General features: G+C 38.4%; 1 protein-coding gene across 1 annotated transcript; it reads right to left on the reverse strand.

The window, feature by feature from the left end:
* Positions 1-1698: 1698 nt before the first annotated feature.
* Positions 1699-18480, reverse strand: LOC141910520 (NADPH oxidase 5-like). Its single transcript, XM_074801214.1, has 14 exons — positions 17763-18480; positions 17250-17397; positions 16923-16985; positions 16456-16637; positions 15616-15804; positions 14878-15053; positions 13977-14183; positions 11641-11773; positions 11366-11473; positions 8809-8948; positions 8276-8488; positions 4092-4206; positions 2529-2704; positions 1699-1830 (listed from the first exon to the last, which is right to left on the reverse strand). Exons 1-14 carry the CDS (start codon positions 18478-18480, stop codon positions 1699-1701), a joined length of 2700 nt encoding a protein of 899 aa, XP_074657315.1.
* Between the last annotated feature and the right edge of the window lie 2127 nt (positions 18481-20607).

Consider the following 20607-nt stretch of genomic DNA (forward strand, 5'->3'; position numbering starts at 1 on the left):
CTGGCAAACATTCAGAAATCTTTTTATAAACTTAAGAATAGACGGAACCGTATTTGGTTTGGTCGGAACAATGGGTGCATTAATAATGTGGCTGGTAAAAGGATCACGCTGTTACTTCATAATACTCCCGAGTACTTTCTATAAAAAGAAAAAAACGGAAGTATGGGGAGACATTGTGGTTTTGCTTTATCCCGTATTGTAATAAAATTAGTTTAACAGTTATAGAATGATTTTAAGAATAATAATTGATCACGATGTATTTCCGAATCAAAAGTAATCATGATAAGTTAAAAAGAAACGATGAGTTTGTACCGTAATTTGAGACGAATACTTAAGTTTCGAAACTATTTAATTTGAGTATTCTGGATGTTAATTAAGAACAAAGTCTCTATAATCGCTAAATTTTTAGGAAAATTAATTTGTGTTAAATGATAATACTAGCTCTCTAAAGTTTCTCTTGTTGTTTACGTCTGTTGGTAATTCGCAGAAAATGGCTGTTCTCTCAACGATGATAAGCAAGGAGTGAGTAAATCATTCTGCGTCATGACAAGAGGGTTGGAAGGAAAAAGTTAGTTTAGCAAATCAGTTTGCCAAATAATTTTGGATCAGCGCATCTACATTCTACATGACCAAAACAGTCATGGCAGTTAGGTTGCTGCTCCTTGCCAAAAGTCGAGTGGGAGAGTCGGTATTTTAAGAATGCCGATTCTTTCTATAAAACGGACCCGCAGTCTTGGGAGAGCAGTCACTCGATAGACACTGGACAGAGATCGATTGGGAGGATTATATTCAAGATCTTGTTTAGAGAGTTTGGTTCGGGAACACGGTTACCAACAGGAATGTAGGCTAGGAATCATCTTAAGAGCTAGGATCTGGATTCTGTTCTAACTAGTAGTTATCAAGGTAAATAAACTTGTTTTATTATCATTATATTCATTCAAAATTTCCGGTATTCTAGTTTTTCTTGGGTTTGTGCACGGACACGTTCTCTCGCCAGGGACCGATTATCGCTTTTATTAATATACGACTAAGGAGAGGATTGTGACCGGTCATCAGTACGTTATTGCCCCTCCATAGAGTACTATGAGTTATGTTTTTCAGAGTAGAAGAAAAAAGATTTTTCCCAGACATTCCAAATGAAAAATCATTTAAAGATGTGAGAATTCAATGTAATTTAGACAATAAAATTGATACACCTAAAAAGAAATATAATCCTAATGAAAACGTTTTATGTAATTGTGGAAAATATTATACTCGAAGCAATAAATCACACCATCTTAAATCAAAATATCATACATAACTCAAGTAATCCAACTTTAAAATAAATTTCATCTCAAATTTATAAAACTAAAATATTCAAAATAAGTTATTTCAAATTACTTATTAATCTTTTAATTTTTGTCTTAAATAAATGAATGATTTCGTCCCAACCGGAAGTAGTGACTTAAAGCATTATTTAGTCGCAGGAGGATTAATATTAGCTCCATCATACTTTACTAGAAAATATTTAAAAGAGATCTGATTAAATAGAGATATAACTTTTTTTGACCCCGTCGGGTAGATAGCCCTGACTCGTTGCATCACACAAATGGCATTGATGCATGTGGTATTTCATTCGTCTTGCAGTTGGGTAAAAGACAACGAGATCCTTCGTCGGCGGTCAGCAATAGATGTCAGCAGTTCAAGTTCATGGTTTTGCTAGAAGTTCTCTTGTATGAAGGTGAAGCCGTAAGCGCGGCAATGCTGTTTGACGCGGTGTGAAATCGATGGTTTGGCGCACATGAAAACCTTCACCGCGCCCTTGTTCTCCTGGCTGATTTTCCTAAATAGCTGAATATCAAGAAAGAAAACATAATATATATAGAAACAATTTAAAGAAAATGGTTTAAAAGGAAACATAAAGTAAGTTCATTCATCCTCATTTTACTGAATTGCTGTGGTCATTCAGAATAAAAGGCTCCCTTATAAATATCAAAATGGCAAATATAAAATCGCGTGTTAGTTGTGTTTTCAGTTCTAACCCCACTCGACGAATTGAAAATTATGTCTTTAAACCTGTCAGCCAAAACTAATGTGAATGCAATACATAATCTGCCAACGGCCTTTCCATTTAACGCTTTTGCAAAAAATTGCCTCTCAATCGTATCTAATCTCGTTAAATGTCAATCACTACCAACCATAGATGAATACATGATAATCAGAACAGGATTTTAAGCATGTGGTTGTAACCCTATTACGGTGTCGGTTTCGCTCGGTGCGCAATAACAGCAACGTTGCGACCGCGATGCTGTGCATCCGCTATAAGTACATGGTGAGTTATCTATTTAGAGAAAACCTTTGTCATTAGACTGTTATGTTTACTCTGGGCTTATTGGAGGCAGATAGGCTTTAACAAATTAATCATGATTCGATTGGATCTTCGTAGTCATTGAGACGGTGAGCCTGAAACTAGTTATAATTCTATTGGATCTTCTTAGTCTAGTGACTAATCAATTCTTTTCTGATCAAGACGGCACTAGACTGCTTACCTCGTCCCAGTGTGGTCGACCCGGTTGGATTCTCGTATTCAATCTTTTGATAACATCACTCTCACTTTTCTCTTGCAACACGTCAAGTGCCATCTGTAAGCCGATAGCCTTCATGGAATTGGCATCCATCGATTTCGTCATGAAGAGTTGAATCTCCAGAAACCGATCGCCTCTATCTATTCCATAGGGGAGAAATGAATTCAGACAACATGAAAATACACTCAACTAGACTGCATGGAACGTCATGAACCGAGGATGTTCTTTGATTAGAATCAGAAATAAAATTCCTACTAACATTTTGTTCATGAAATTATTACACGATGTGGGTTCTTTATCATAGATATGTCCTTTCAACTCTTCCGTGTCCTTCTACGGTTATATAATAAAGAACAATGGCCCTGTGGATCACCATCAAATCGATGAGTGCATATTGTAAAAACTATTATTCAACTTAAAATAGATTACTTTGGATTGGAATCGAAAGCCCTGTTACCGATTACTGTAATCATACGCCTAATTGATAACCAGTGATGGTCAGCATCCGCCAATTAACGAGACATTCAATGAAGACACTATCTGATGACCTTCTGAATATGGCGAGTGAGTCTATCCTTAAATCTCGGATTCGAAGGGTACTTCTAAAGTAAGACACGAGGGAATTACGAAATATGAAACGAAATATGATACGAAATGACGAGATGCTTAAGTACAAAACGAATTACGTAACGCAATGCTAAAATACAAAACGATTGGCCATTCTTTCGCGGGTCTTGCTAAAGCGGGAAATGAAATACGAAACCAAATTGTTTTTTGCTACAGCAGCGGACTGGTGGCGCTGGCTTAAACATACGCACCCGGTCTATTAGTGTGGCAGGGTTCCGCGCCGTGGCCGAGATAAGCGATATCATCAGGTTCGAATCCCTGCCGTGGGAGAGAGATCTGTACATGCTTGTATATAACTTGAAATAAGCGAATAATTAATTACTGGTTAGAGATCGAAGTGTTCTATAAAAAATATCCTGCAGTGTTTAGGCTAAAAATGATACCTCGTTACTCCGCTCTACTGAGCTTAATTGGCCCGTCGGCCACCTATCTGGTCTGTACATTACTTTTTTAAACCATGACCAGGCATACATCAGTTTCCTGGAAACTCAATTACTTGAATTTACGCTGATCAGGTGACCTTCTAGTTCCTCAAAGCGAATCATGTTGTTTGATCCACGATGAAGGCAATGAAAACAACGACCAACCATACGTTTTCCTTTATATAATTATCATATGAACTTTGGGACCGTCTCAAAATATCAATAGGCTAAAAACCTTCCAGTTTAAAAACATAAATTCTTGAATACTTACCGTACTGCCTATCTTTTGGCAGTCCCGTGGCGTTATACCGAGCTTTGACTAAAGTATGGTCGTGTTTGAAATATGACCATTTCGTTTCGTACTTTAGCACTAATCGCAAAAAATAACATTTCGTTTCGAATTTCGCTTCGTATTTCGTAATTTCGCCGTTTATTATACTTAGGGGACCCGATTCGAAGAAAATACTTGACAATTTACCTTCGTTGGCGAAATGTCGAGCATTGATATCAGCCTGATCGAGTTCTAGCTGCGTCAAAATCGAAATAAACCACTCAAAACAGTGCTGGTCACGATTTATCCAAATGAAATCCACCTGTAATGACGATATTCATGGCTTTTAGTTTCCATTCGCGGATACATTTTTGCACGCCAATAATGGATCGATACTGAAAGATGGGATGGCGTGCGTTTCCCTTGTTACAGTGCTGTAGACGACTCCCAGCTGGTTTTCTTTATCTAAAACTTACGAGATATGCTACACGGAACACATTAAATGAGAGGTAGATGATGTATGTTACATTATATATAATTCATGTTTATTTAGATAACGAATAATAATATAAGGGGTCTTGATTTCCTATCTTCAACCAATTTCCTGCAATCTTTACCACAACTACAGTAATCTGCTGCAGGATATTTTAAGGATCCTAGTCTGAAGTCTTTCTATCTCCAAGAAATGCAAGAAGACGTCAAGAATATATACCAATGATAAGTTTCCACAGTTTTGACGATTCATTTTTGTTAATGTCACAATAATATACATGGTTTAGGGATAGTGTTTGCTAAAGGAATACTTTAACAAACTATCTGTAGTTGCAGAGCTAATGTCTATGCTGTGAATTATCGCGTACAGGCCGATTTTCAAATTCACACATTGCTCCTTTGGACGTTTTAAACTATCTACTTTTATTTTACAACATGAAATTTCAACTAACTGCTTATCGATTAGTTCAGAAAACTGAGAATCTAGCTCATCGATTACATGGTCGATGTATGGTTTCGCCAAGTTTTTTCTCAAGTATTCAACAGATTCCGAAGGAATATTTTCTCTCTGTGTGTTGACGTGCACTAATGCGTGGTCCTGCTGTTCTAACCGTTCATAACATCTCAACCGTTTCAGCCATGCTGACACTTACGTCGTATACCTTCTTGTCTTTGTTTGAATCATCATACGTTGATTTGGTATCATTTATCTTTGAATATGCTTCTATTATATGAAGTGATTCCTTTTGGACGGCGATGCCTGCAAAATGGGATAATGTCTGGTATAAAGTCAGGAATGTGATAATAAACTGGTAGTGCGTAACAGCCCTGATGACGCTTTACATGAGTAACCAGTATCCCAGCCATACAGCAGGTCTTCGTAATAGCCTTTATCTTTGTCGTTGTTGTGTTCCGATTCATGATTTTGGGGACATTTCACTATGTAGGTGTATGCTTGATAGAAGTGTTTGAAGGAATTGTGCCGGGCTGTCCATCTTTTCTTGCACATGTCCAACAATGCTTTGCGTTTTGATTCATGTATGCCTATCATTTCCACAGACACAATGTTACTTAACAGCGTAGTTCTCCTTGGGCTGTTCCTAAAGAACAAGTATACCTCTGTCAACTTATATAACACGTTTCGGACCATAGGCAATTTACAGCTTTGCGCGATTACAAGGTTCAATGAGTGAGATGCGCAATGGATGTATACAGCCATGCTGCATGATCCTCGATTCGTTTCTGCACACCAACACGTGAGCTTGGCATTGGTTGCCCAATCATACACCTGACCGCGGATGTTTTTGATGCCTAGACCATTATGTCTCTATCTGATCAACAATTGCATTGCCAATGTATTGTCCAATGCTTTGCTGCAGTCGCACGAAGTCAAGAAACTCTTCTCGAATGGTTAACTCACAACCAATGAATCGCACGCAAAGGGGCATCTGTTCTAAGTTATTCAATTCAACTTCGTGAGCCACGTTTTTGAAATATTTAACGGCTTGAACCTCCTTGATGATATCTTTGTGAATGACATCTTTGCCAAATAACACGTATCATTTCATTTCGCCACGATATTCTTATTTTGCTCCAGCCACTGAATCCGGATTAACTTCTTTATGACTTGAAGTACCGATGGCTCTGATGGTGGTGCAGCACTATTATCATTCAACAGTCCATTTGATTAAAGAACTGGTCCGTCACCATTTTCCCCTACTGTTACTGTAGATAGATAGGATGATGTTCTGCGGTTCCAAGGCTGGCGATAACGACAAGGATTGTTCTATATTTTCTGGCCCCATTGCACTGTTACTTTCATTATCTACAATAGATTGAGGGAACGCTACAGACGATAAGTTCCGATAAGAGAAAGCTATGACACAGGCAAGAGTTATTGGCTCTGTTGTTCTAAGAAAAGCAAATAAATGGAAGAAAAGCGAAATAATCTTTTTTATATAATTCGTGCAATGATTCTCAAATAAAAGCGTTGACTTTTGTGGTTCCTTATTATTTATTGTATGAGAACAATCCACATTGTAAGATAATCATAATTCAAGTCACATATTTCATGCAATGTAAGGTGTGGACATGGTTCCCACAGTTATATGAATTCAAAATTCCCAAGTATTTCATGGGTGATTTTTCAATTTTCCCAAATGGAAATGAACGTATATCGACGTACTCCATACAGTCAACATTTTAGTGGTGACTGGTCGATAAAGGTGATTCCCGAGGGAAATCGCTGAAGAAAGTTGCCCTTGGCAAATGCAATACGTGAAATGAAATGAATTTCCCAAATATTTTTCTGTTTTGAGGAATATTTTTCAAATTCCCAAATATTTCCAACCCGGGAATAATTATTTCAAAATTCCCAAGTTTTTCCAAATTTCCCTGTTCTGTGGGAACCATGTGTGGAATGGGGCTTGGAAAAATACGTGAAGATTATTTGCAAATCATCTTGCACAGTGAAAAGAGGCACACATGAAAGGGAACCAACTAATACTGGAAAGGGCAATAAGGTTTTGTGGATCAATGAGAAATTCAGCAAAATTTAGTAGGCCTGATGATGAAATACGATGATATAATGATGATTTGCAATACGGGATATGGACAAATTCAAGTTCTGGCATTTCGTGTTTGATGGCGATAGTCAGAACCGGAAATTAGAACCTAAATCCGCAATGTTTTTGCTATTTGAAATAAAAATCTCTTGTTTCAAGTTTTTAGTTAGCGATATTTCACTTACTATACTTCGTCACGCGATATCCTTTAAGTATGATACCCTGAAAATGTGTTCAATTCGATAAAACCTCACTTCGAACGCTAAATATCACTAAAGATGTAAAAAAAATTATAAAAACACAAATTTTGCGGTGACGCTCGAAGCAGCTAACGGAAGTAAAGACTGGTGCCGGGTGACATCACTTTGTTGTGGAGTTCAAGACTCTAAGGGGAGTTTATTGCAGGCTACATTGATAAATATGAAATAATATTTTGAAATAAAATTGATTTTAGAAGGATTACACTCGTAGATTCATAATAAAAATGTGAAAAGTACCAGGACTCGAACCAACAATCGGGCCGCCAAGTGGTGCCACCATGTGATACCTGGCAACCTGTCTTTACATCGTCAGCTGTTGCAAAATGTTTTTGTATAATTCTAGGACATTAATAGAGAATTTCTAGCCTTTGCAGTGAGGTTTTATCGTATCAAACATAGCGGTAGGATATCATATTTAAAGGATTACGCGTGACGATGTAAAATAAGTAAAATATTGCTCATTGAAAACTTGAAGCGAGAGATTTTCGTTGCAAATGAACTAGAACATGGCGGATGTAGTTTCCAATTTCCGGTTCTTTCTAGCGCCAACAAACAAGTATTTCAAGAACTTGAATTTGTCGATATTGCCCTCACCTTAATGTAGGTAAGGTAAAAAGGGCCATACACTAGCGAAAAGGGACAACCGAAAAAGGGCCCAACAATGAAAAAGGGTCGATCATTGTCAAGAGTAGAAGCGTTTCATCATCGCTGCAAAAGGAGTGGGCGCAGACTACTGGTATATTGCCGATGAAATCGACCGGGAATAAAGATTAAACCTAACACTTACCAAAAAACCACTAATCTTGCAAAACTTGGATGTGTGCTGATGCAAATTGGTCTGCTTCTATATCCTATATCGCTTTCATGATGGCATTTTATTGATTTCTGTTGACGTTGATGCGTCAACGAACCGACAAACGGCAACTACGCCATTTTGTGTGATATACGGACCTGCCGGACAACGTACTGGACCCAAAATTTGCGGGCGTAAACTTTCGGACGTTGAAAATTTGAAAAATGGCACTTTCACCAAACTCTGAAGGCAGCTCTCCCATGACAACGTCTAGTACGTTACCTTTCTGAGTCTCATTATATGAGGATCGCACGATTCAGTCCAGCTATGTTCACAATTCGGGCACTGGTGCATGCACGCGTTGTAAATGGACAGGATGTTCTGTAGGACGGCAGCGTATGGAGTGACGCCTATACCGCAGCTGATTATTACCGCGTGTTCGGTTTGAAGTATCTCCCGACTGGATCCGCCAGCGTACGGGCCATCGATACAAACCTTAGTAAATAGACAAAAAATATCAGCTACGCTTAAATAGGTCATTTAACGATGTCGAAGAAACAGGTCCCCTTTCCACAGTCATCAGTCAAGGCCGTGACCATTGACCGTGACCCGAGCTCAAATTGGCTATAGAACTAAGATGGTTGTGTTGCTGTTTAGGTTCATCTTACTAGAAGTCGTTCAGTCCACAGTTTCCAAGTACTGACCTCTCGTACGGTTCGGTCAGCAGGACTCGAACCCGCTTGTCACTCGATACTGAATATAGTTTGTATCGAAATCGAAATCCCCTTTGTTTGATTTTTGATCCCGATACTTACCGGTAGACAGGTATCCATATCCTTGATTCTCTGTGCAACGAGAGGACCAGTGTCACGAGCTACAGTGAAGTGCAGCTGCGATGGACGCCACCTGGCGTTAATTGGTTGAGATCGAATGCTTGACGATAAACGTCCGCGATCTAAAATTGAATATTAAACAAACAAGTGTATTTTATGCGCACGGAAAAAACTGACCGCATATTTTTATATCGCTCTCATGTCGCATTGTTGCAAATTTAAAAAATGATTTTTACATAACTGAAAACTAGAGGTTTATGCGGTTTGAATGTTGCTGAAACTGTCAAAATCCATCCATGGATAGATGAAATATGATACAACACACATCACGGATAGTTTTTAAAAAAGAGAAAAAATGACCCAACAATACGGGACAAAAGTACCCTAACAAAATGGCGGCTAGCAACTGTAAAATGGTTTATTGTTCTTATATCACTCTCTTCGCTAAACTCATCCTCATTATTTCTTTAATTGTCTTTTCTATTTTTGCTTTGTGTCTCTCTCTCTTTCTTTTTTTCGTTTTCAGGGTGCTTGCTATAGCGGCCTTTTTGCCTTTGCTAAGCCCTCATAAGAAAGCCTTCTCAATTTTACTTTTGTTCTATTTTGCTAATATTCTTAAAACATGCTTCCGTATGAAATAAATTGAATTTGAATTGAAATAGTGAATCAGTGTAGCTTTCGCGGTTCAGTAACAGTAACAGTAACACGATAATCTAGGACATTAATACACATTAAACAAAATATCACTTTTTCCTGAGCAATGAATCAGTTTGAACTACCATACACTTATTAAGCTATCTACCTTCAGTGCTACGTCCAAATTTCATCAAAATCGGATGGAAACTTGATCATTTTAAAAATTTCCAAATTTCTCTAAATTCTTTTTTTTTAAATTTTAATCTTGGTCCTTTTCTTGCAGAAAACATTACTAAGCTTCAGATGTTAATCCCCAAATGAGACTGGACCATTTAGAATTACTTCAGAACTTAAAAATGTTCATGAATTTGTCAGATTTTACGCTGAGACTTACATTTACTGTTGTGAGCCACCCTTACCCACTGTAAACATTATAAACATAATGAACTAGTGGGATGGCCCATCTCATGTGCTTACCACCCGGTTAACCATTGCTCACCCCAATGGGCCTTTAAATAACACGGCGCATGAGCCAGTTACTGAAAGGTAGTTCGATAATAACAAGTGTTCAAATACCTCGGTTCATCGGTCATTTACGAATCAGTTGTCCCATATTAACCAGGAGTGCTCAAATGCGACGGTATGGTGGTCAGTTATCAATAGATTTGTTCTTAACTAGTGTCTAGATTTTACGGTATAGGGGTAAGTTACTAAAAGGTTGTTCCAATCAATTATCACCAGTGTTGAACACTACGGTAGAAGGGTCATTTATTTAATTTGTTTTAATGTTAACCAGACTGTGTTTAAATGCCACAGCTCTGATACTGAAAGGTTTTTCAATATTGTTAAAATGTAGTATATTTGATATATCGTGTCCAAGCTCAGCTGAAAGGTTAGTTAGCCAGTGTTTAAGTACATCAAACTGGTGGGGGTACTTCTAAAGTACGAAACGACGAAATTACGAAATATTTTACGGAACTTACGAAATATAAAACAGAATTACGAAAAGCTAAAAAAAGTAAAAAAAGAAATACATTACGTAGTGCTTAACTGCGAAACGAAATTGCCATTCTTTCGCGTGTCCTGCTAATGTATGAATTGAAATGCGAAACAAAATTGTAATTTTTTTTCGCTACGGCATCGGACTCTCGGAGCTGGCTTAAACATACGCACCCGGTCTAGTGTAGCAGGGTTCCGCGCCGTGGCCGAGTTTAGCGATATCATCAGGTTCGATTCCCTGAGAGAATGATCTGCGCCTGCTCGTATACAACTTGAAGGGACCGATTAATGAATTCCAGGTTAGAGAACGAAGTGTGCTTTACAACGTATCCTGCAGTGTTGAGGCTGAAAATGATACATTGTTTCTTCACTCTGCTGAGCTTAAATGGTGACCCGGACGGCGGCCTATCTGCCCTGTACATTAATGTTTTTTGAAACCATGATCAGGCATAAAATAAGAGACCCAGCAGCTATATAAATGAACAGATCAAAACATTTTACTGGAATTTACTAAATGACCCGTCCGCTGTCGAGAAACAATGACTCATTTTTGGCTTTGATTTCATTATTGGTTTCCTGGAAACCCTCATTTTAGATTTAAGCTGATCAGGTGACTTTCTGGCTCCTTAAAGCGAATACTTTCCAAAGATCATTTAACAGTCCCGTGGCGTTATAACGAGCTTTGACTATAGTATGGTCGCGTTTGAAATTTGACCATTTTCGGTTCGTATTTCGTTTCGTACTTCAGAATTACTCGCAAAAGAAATAAACATTTCTCGTAATTTCGTTTCGCATTTCGTAGTTTCGTTATTTCGTAGGCCAGTTCCTGAAAGGATGTTTTAGTAAAATGTTGTTTTAAAGCTTATATACAGTACTATGTAAAACCGGTAGTACACATACGTACATGCAAAAGTTGAACTCTTGGCTACTGCATCGTCGTAGAATTTGTTGAAGTATTTGTACACGGCATCAGTCCACGGTCCTTGGCTTCGTATGTGAACCCAAAGAGAATCTTGGTAAAAAGAAAAAATCTCTTTCAAAAATGGCTTCGCCATATGATATTATTTTGAATACATTTCAAACAGATATCAGAGATCTAGGGCCGGTTGTCAAGACATTTCTGAAGTGATTAAATTGAAGTCAACCTTTAGGACCTGACATAATGGAATGATTGGAAACCTGTTTGTTGCGGATTACTGCTGATTGTAAACGCATGCCACTCGTGAGCAGCGATCGTCGGTATCTTAATGAATACATAATCTCCTGCCTCGAAGTCGAACGCGTCCGGTCTTGAAAGCACCAAGTGCGTTACCTGTCGGGTGAAAATGGAACCACGTGGATAAATATGCCATGAACCGATCCAAATTCACGATTCTTGAGGTGAATAGACAATGGAGGGGGAAATCATATTTCTATTTCTGCAAAACATGGAAAAGGCCTAAGCCTCAATACATTTTATCAACACCGCCGTTTTAAATTTAAATTGATATATTTCTTCTGAAACCGGTTGAAAATCGTTACGGTTCGACATTTTTGGTTTACCTTTGTCAGCGATATGAAGTTGGCATTGAGCCAATTCATGTAAAATCGTGCTACTTTTCTCATGTGAGCATTTGTTTCATTGGTTCTTGGCTTAAACGACGTATAATCGATGCAATTGAAGACATGGCGAACCTCCGTCGATGACATGGTCAACGACATGGTCAACATTGTTAAAATTCTACGAAAAACTGTTTTGCCGGGAAAATTCTTAGCTCTCGCGTATAAAATTGAAATGACCTCGATTGGGGGCGTTGTCTCTACGAGCGAATGTGATTGGCTGTTTTTCGGATACGCGAGGAATTCTGGCGCTACTAAAATAATTATGGGAAAGCCATAGAATGGCGAACGTTTCATTGGACTAGGTGCCGTATACGTGTGCGAATTTCAAATGCTCATTGCTGGTGAGAATGTAATTATTATCCGCCATAGGTATTGTTTCATTTTAATACCAGGTGATTGATTTGATTTACATTGAAGTGTAAGCGAACATTCACTTATACAAGGCTTCCACGTGCGCGCGGAAATCATTAGACTGTTGCACACTAACACACGCGCGTACAGTATACACTACTATATAGTGATACTGTAACGCTGCTTGCTGGCGCGTTTGACATTTCATCAGCAGATGAGCGCTGTGTTCTATTTGATAGAATTTGTAATAAATTGTAATTTCGTGTGACCTGAAAATACTAAGCAGCAAACTATAGGTATAGGTCTGAATATTGTAGTGGTAAATTCCGGGATTTAAAATCTAATACGCCGATTTCTTACTGCACCGGTATTTGAGCTTCCGCGGCCATACATTCAGCCACCCTCTGATATGTGACATCATATGAATTTTATTTGAATAATTTTTCATATTATGAAAAATATTTCTTTGAAAATATAAAATAGTTTCCCTGCCGCGCCTACCTGTACCCTACGGAATTTTGGACGTCGACCATAAACAAATGTATATCTTTGGTCTTATTTGACTACACAATAATCCTAAGATAAAATACAATATTTAGAGTTGGAGAACTTTGAAGTCACGAATTAAAAAGATTTTTCAAACAATGGCCTTACCCCAAACAACCTCTAGCTTTCAAGGTAAACCACACTTTGTCCATGGGCAATTCATTAATAGCGTGGAAATCGCTTTAACAACAAGCTTACACTCGCCATCCTTCGATGAAGTGGAACTAGACGATTGAACACAAACTGAGTAAGACTAAGTTATCTGTTGTTTCCACAACATTTATCCTGGTACATGATACGCTATTCCCTTGTTTTTTAAATAAACCTTGTATTAGGACATAAATAATAATATTTATATTGGATAGTTAATCAATAAGATTCAATTAAAGGAAAAGTGTAACAGCAGCTACGTATTATTTTAAAAGGGTGCTTGAACCCTATCGTCGTTGAATTATGGTTGAACCCGTATTAGAATTATATTCATTTGAACCCAAAACTAAGGTTGTATTGAGTTTAAATAAATATAATTCTAATTCGGGTTCAACCATAATTCAACGACGATAGGGTTCAGCTACCGTTTAAAATAATACGTAGCTGCTATAACACTTTTTCTTTAATTGAATCTTATTGATTAATTTCCCAAAACGTAGCTGCTGTTACACTTTTTCTTTAATTGAATCTTATTGATTAATTTCCCAATATAAATATTATTATTTATTTCCTAATACTTGATGGGTTAGACGAATGAGTTGCAGAGTAAGTGGGGGTGGAATGATAAAAAAGGATTTTTTTACAGCGTTATGCTGCCTCTTTCTGGCCTGTATAGAGTTGATCTGTTATATTTTCTATACAAAAAGACGTTGCATTGAATTGGATTGGCCTTCAACAAAATGGGCAAAGTAATACTATTCGCTTAATGTATACAACTCCTTTCATCAGGGTTTATGGTATGATATAACCCGTCAAGCTTGTATACTTTGTTAGCCCGAATTCTGATAAGATATTTTAGTATTTACCCCGGACGGCAGAATGCGCGCCTGCGTAACGAATGCGTTGCTGGTGCGGCCCCGTCGCCACTGCTTGGTTCTACACGGCCGCATGCCTATCACATACTCTATCAAATAGTAGACTCCCGGCACGATGAACCATTTCCAAAAGTCCGGTGCGTGCAGCACATTCACTACCATGAACGGCCAGTGTAAGAAGTGAGTCCAAAAAAACAACTGAATGAGAAAATAAATTCAAACATATCTATATTTGTACTTTGTCTTGTAAGAGCATTTTTACTGCGTCAATCTGCTGCTCGGATCTACCCCGCCCGACATTCGAATGTATGGAGTGAAGTGTGAAAGAATAAGTACACCTACTTATTAAACTTCTACTGTCGCTGAATTGGAAAATTCCCCAGGTGAGGTCTTGAACAAATGGGAAGGCTTTATTCAATTTTTGAAAGCGTGTTGAAAAAGTGCATTCATGCCTGGTATTTCATTTCGACTGAGAAATGTAGCCTTTCGTATGACGCGTGGAACACATCGTTAATATTAGTTTGGGTGGTTAAAACTAATCGGATGCCTCCTCGCTGCCAGGGTTTGATCGCCGATCTGATCGGATTGACTAGATGTATATAGACTGGAGGGCGCTGACCGGGAACCTGTCCGCCAAAGAAATCGTGGGCGATGTGATAGACCAATGAAGAGTTTGCAGCCAGGGTCTGTGTTGGCGTGAGCTTCAGAGGGCGGCAATCAAAACAAGCGAGGGTGGTCGAATGGTGATAAACGAACGGTGATTAGGCAGCAGGTTGATTCTTAAACTAACGTTATGCTCTTATCATCGTTTCAAACATTGGCTTAAGGACTCACGATCGACTTTATATGTCCAGCATTTTGAATCCTCGTGCAATTCGCGTGTATTTATTACCTGAAATCGACCACGGCCGCGCACGCACGGTAAAGCACACGTAACGATCAGCGCCAGTAAAGCTAACAGTGCGAGACCGGTGATCGAAGCAGTGCCGTAAACCCAACCCAGACCCGGTTTGGTCGTCAGTAAGTAGTCGTAATACGTAAAGTGCTCATCCAATGACGTTACAATCGCTAAAATGAAAATAAACAAGCACGCTTAGTTTACTTGAGCTTCTAAAAAAAAAAACATTTCAAAGCTGTATTATTTGTATAATTGTGATGGAAACAGTCTGATTGACTTCATTATAAATAGTTAATTACTAACTCAATCAATAAAACCTCAAATCCGTGTCAACTTAGATAAATGGTAAGCCCCACTTCGAAAAATTCCCGGAAAAGCGATCGTAGAAATGCATTATCAAATGAAAAAAAAGAAACGTTACGGTTTGAAAAATTTGATAAATCTAAACATCTCTTAAAATTCTAAGATGGCACTTTCATAGATGTGTTCGCTTTTTATAAGCAGGGTCAGCTGGTTGGCTTACGAATAAACTCATTGAGTCTCATACTTGATTCATAATCATACAAGAACGGAATGACACAAGAACAACATTAAAGACAACAATGACAAATACAGCCAGCTGGCTACCACTGGATCCCCCAAAACCACATAATGCACTTAAAATCTATCCAAATATCCCATTGTATGTTTGGATTATGAAAAATATACATACAATACTATACTATGACTTACCGAAATTTGCCAAGTGAGCGCCAGTGTGGATGATACTTTGTGCGGTGATTGTCCATCCTACTACCCGGTGGAAATAAAAACACTGGTCTAGAGGTAGGTAAGGTTTCAGAGGCGATGAACGTAAATAGGTTATCGTCTTTTTAAACATGAGCACCACAACGAAAACGCAGTTGAAATTCAGCGGTTTACCTATGTACATGTAGTATACATGTTCATTTAGTGCTAGAACAGTTGAAAATATTCAAAATAATCTACACCAGATCGTTGGTTTTCTAGCTGTTAAAAGAGGATCGTAAAATGCAGAAGTTTTTTTGAAGATATACACATATTCACCTGGGTTCGACGTGGGGTGGTGTTTTTGCCATGGTTAAGATGCCGTGAGAAAGATAGTTAAACAGATATGGAAGACACTTCCTGATGTCACAGGTTAATTAATAGCATCATTATCGGCAGGAATACAGACCTGATGGCATCATTACATTCTTCTGCAAAGAATCACTGCCCGATGAGCATGAGAACACATTTGAGGGAAAGATTATTCTGCAATCAGAATGCCGATTGTATGATGAGTTTTCGACAATTTCATGGATAGATAAACCAGGCAAAAATTGAACTTAAATTACTGATTCAAAAATTGAACTTGAATTACTGATTGGCTGAAAATGACATCAAAGAAATCGTGTGTAACAACAGCATGGGTCTATTCGTTCAGGCGTTCGGATAGTGGAAGCCTCGATGCCATCAGGTTTGGATTCTTGCTAGCGGAGGATTAGTTAAAGGTGTCAACAATTTGTACTCATATACCGCAAATTCTGGCGCATATCACCAACCAGTTCTCACTCCTGTATTCAATTCCATTCCACAGCGACAACGCCGCATTCACGAGAAAAAACAGCCAGAAAAATAAAACGGTCCCGCAGTTGTTACGACAATAGCTGACCGTCAAACAGCGACATCCGGCAGCCACCCGGCTGCGGTAGGGTTTCTTTTCATTTGACAGATCGCGAAGCCACCTAGGGGCGCTAAAACAAATGAACAGAAATAGAAAAACAAAACATTGACAACAGCGTCAGTCCTAGCAACATGACAGCTCAACATCGACAAAACATTAAAAACGATATAAACAGAAACGTTAAAAATATCACCAGTTACAACTACCTCATCAACAAAATATATGAACAATACAAAAACATCAACGGCAACAACGACGAAAACAAAATAAACAACACCGATAACATTTTAACATTTCAGCGCAGGCATTTAGCATTTTAAAATGTTTCTTGCATCAAAACGATAATTTGCTTTACCTGACAGCCAGTGTCTCCAATAGCTCAGGGTTCCGTTCCAATTTCTCGCGTAGCTCTTCGTAACTGAAACCGATACATCAATCATACTCTTGCATTCCTATCAGTGTGCGTGTAAAGCAAATCTGGCGCCCCCGATTTGCTTTACACGCTGCCAGTTCCGAGCAACTGAACAATGATTTGCATGGTTATGAGGTTGCTTGACTGGAAAACCATTATCGCTGCTTTGTAGCTATATTTTATTTTTTGATATATTCATGACGACAAAACAAGTTTAGTTTGGAAGGTTTTTTAACAAAATACGTTGAAACACCACAAGGAAAGAAATACCTGATCATGTTGTTTTTGTCGTCAGTTTTCGTGCGGTATAACGCGCCGGTTAATGCTTCCAGATCGCTTTCTTCTACATGTATCGATGAACCTAACAGACAGCTTCTCAAAGTAAGCTTCAATTCATCATGTTCGATCATATCGCATTCTTTTATCGTTGTAATGAAATTAGAACATAAAGAAAAAAAATCGAACAAACAATCTAGTGCGACCGTCACAGTTGCCGTGTTATTGTAAACAAGGCCATTTGAGGCGATTTTATGAACCAATTCGATTGACATGATTTAGGGCGTTTTTAAGAAAGTCGGGCGTACATCGTGCAAAAGTCACGTGTATGTTTTCCTATCAATGTTATTTCATAATGCCGTATATTTCGACTTTAGTGTTACAAATTCTAATTGCACATTTCTCCTAAATAGGAATCTAGTGAGTGGCCCTACGATAATATAACCCACGACCTGGGATTGTGAGATAATGAAGTTCATACCTCGGCATTCTGTAACTATCACGTACCTTTAACATGTCCGATGTCGTAACAGTTTGCTCCAATTTTGAAATGAACCTCGCTTGTCGTAGCCGACCTCGCAGACATGATAGACCGCGTCGAAACTGGTGACGACGCACTCGGTACGATCGGTCTCTCGTCATAATGCTTGACCGGGCCGGAGCCCGATAACGCCTTCCTCTGTTTACCCGGTAACGGAGAGGGTGGGTCTAGTGTTTCGGTCGATTGCGGCACGAACGTTCGGCCGGTAAGGGACATGGAAAATTTTTTCACCGATGCAACTGCAGGTGATTTCGGTGTCGCTTTGTCCGATTTAGCGTGCCGTTGCTCTTTCCTCCCGTCCTGTTTCATGGAATTTCCTCGTACGAAAGATGGCGCCACGCGCTGCGAGGCTGCCCTAGTTCTGGCCGGCGAATGACCCGATTCACTCAGAGCTGTTACAAATGCATCAGCCTCTTTACTGATTTCCACATCGACTCTGAAATCATCATCTGACGATAGATTACCAGCGGGGCCGCTTGGTGGCGTTCTTAACTGATGGGAATCGCGTGGCGTTTCATTGATGCTAGTTGCATGCCCTGAAAACCCGATCATTCTGCTGCTCCCTGGCGCACGCAGCATTGTAGTTGCCGATTCGAGAGGATCTATTGGCAAACTGATGTCACCTCTTCTTACAGGTGGTGAGCCGGGAATTCCGTCAATGTCAGTATCCGAAGATGCGTCCATATTATCTATTTCACCCTTGATATACAATAACGGCAAGGATTTCATTAATATCCATCTTGCGGTGCCCGTATATAGTCTCAGATTTCAATCTCACGCGAGTTAAAACGGGCTTAATAGATTGCGTCGCAAGTGTCGATATAGGCGTATGCACAAGCGCACTTTCTTTTTGAAAGTAATTTGTTGAAGAGCGCGACTGTCGACCGCCTGCTGTTTCAGAACGCGAAGCCTTGTAACACACGATGAAAAACCACTTTGTGCTGCAATTTTCACGCTCGACATGAGGTAAAAAAATAGACGAAAATAGTAAGAATTATAATCGAGAAAAATTAGCGGAATTGTAGAAAACCGGTTTGGTTTCGACACCATGGTACATAAATTCAACGCAGTTATAAAATAATAAGTCGATCATCGGTTGGTGGATCGAGGTAGGGGTTACAAGATTCATTGGGGGCAATATGAAAGGGGATTGTAAAAACGAATTCAGCTCTCCTGGGAGTAGGTTATCGGAAAAATCATCTATTTAGAGACATTTTGATTTTCGAGTTGTGTTCATTATATCAAGTGAATATCTATACCACTCGAATATCATTCAATTTTCGCACTTCCCATCGGGGATTTTTTAATGATCAGTAGATCACAAACCGAGGCGACTTCAGCCGAGCTTAGACCCCGCGGGAATCAATGGCTCGGTTTTCTCGAAAATACAAAGTAGGCTGTCACAAACCCGCAATTTGAATCGTTCGACGAAACCTTCTATTCCAACGCTGAAATCCAAAGTTGGGGCCCCTTAGTTTTTAAGTTTGTCGATTGTAACCTTTTCATAAACTTTTGTTTTCCCAAAGGGAGGGAGGACATGATCAAATGATACATACAATTGTAAAATGTATATGCGTAATTCCGACGTGTAGCGTGGGGGTGGGGTCCTGGGATTAGGACGAACACCTCGATTTTGCGTAAAATGTTTAGTCTCAATGTCTCAATGTTTAATTAAAAATTAAACATCACGTTACATAATTCATATCAAATGTTTATCAAATTTGATGATTTGACTATAACATCCCCACATCAACCAGTATAGCTCAAACGCCATATGAGAAACATATTTTCAAGATATTCTAGCCCTATACAGTTCTAAACAAGTGCAAAAAGATATAAAACATATCATTACACTCCGACCTCGGTTCCAATTGATCTCTCAAAACGAAGATAATCCTCCCTCAATATATACTTTAAGCCAATACATATCCGATATACGGCATTATAGTGCAACGTGAAGAGTTATTTTTTGAGTAAATCGGAGAATTGGTGCGCAAGCTGAAATATAAAAGCGTAGTAATGTTTTACTAAGAAGTTCCATAAAAATAGATCCTTGATTTGGGTTCCATATCCTACAGCTGATGGCACGCGACACTTGATATATAAAGTTGATGACTCTACAGGATAGTTGGCAGGCACCCGACACACTACGTGTACTTACCATCTTGTTGTGTGTGTGTGTGTGTGTGTGTGTGTGTGTGTGTGAGTGTGAGTGTGAGTGTGAGTGTGAGTGTGAGTGTGAGTGTGAGTGTGTGTGGGTGTGTGGGTGTGTGGGTGTGTGGGTGTGTGGGTGTGTCAAATATTTATTGGATAAAGTTAAATGATTTCAATATCTAAGAGTCTAATATTTTGAAAATAATAGAAAAAGAAATTAATTTCAATCAAATAATTGTAGATAACTATTAAATTGGATGTTTCACATATTCAAAAGTTAAAATCGATTAGAAATAATTGAAAAAATAATTCAATTCAATCAAATAATTATTAAATACGGTTAATTATCTGAATATCTAAAAGTTTAATATTTTTAAAATAATTGAAATTCTTGAATAATTAAATTCATTTCAAATCATATGATTTTTTAATCAATTGTTTAATATATTCAAAACGTTTATATCTATTAAAGATAATTGAAAAATTTGTTAAAATAAAGAAATAATTGAATTAAGTTAAATCTTTTGAATAATTTAAAACTAAATATCCAATGAAAGTAATTGAGAAAAATTTATTATTTTTTCTTGAATAAATGAATGATTTCATACCAACCGGAAAAAGTGATTTAAAACGTTATCCAATCGCAGAAGGTTTAAT

This window comes from Tubulanus polymorphus, chromosome 9 (assembly GCF_964204645.1).
Source record: "Tubulanus polymorphus chromosome 9, tnTubPoly1.2, whole genome shotgun sequence".
NCBI classification, from domain to species: Eukaryota; Metazoa; Nemertea; class Palaeonemertea; order Tubulaniformes; family Tubulanidae; genus Tubulanus; species Tubulanus polymorphus.

Bases quoted from the DNA above. Each gene is read 5' to 3' on its own strand.
- LOC141910520 (XM_074801214.1), bottom strand. From the start codon at position 18,480: ATGGACGCATCTTCGGATACTGACATTGACGGAATTCCCGGCTCACCA. The intron at 11,474-11,640 runs GTTTCCAATCAT...CTTTTTACCAAG, and splicing joins CAGTAATCCGCAACAAACAG to ATTCTCTTTGGGTTCACATA. The intron at 8,489-8,808 runs GTAAGTATCGGG...CTATTTACTAAG, and splicing joins ATATGGATACCTGTCTACCG to GTTTGTATCGATGGCCCGTA.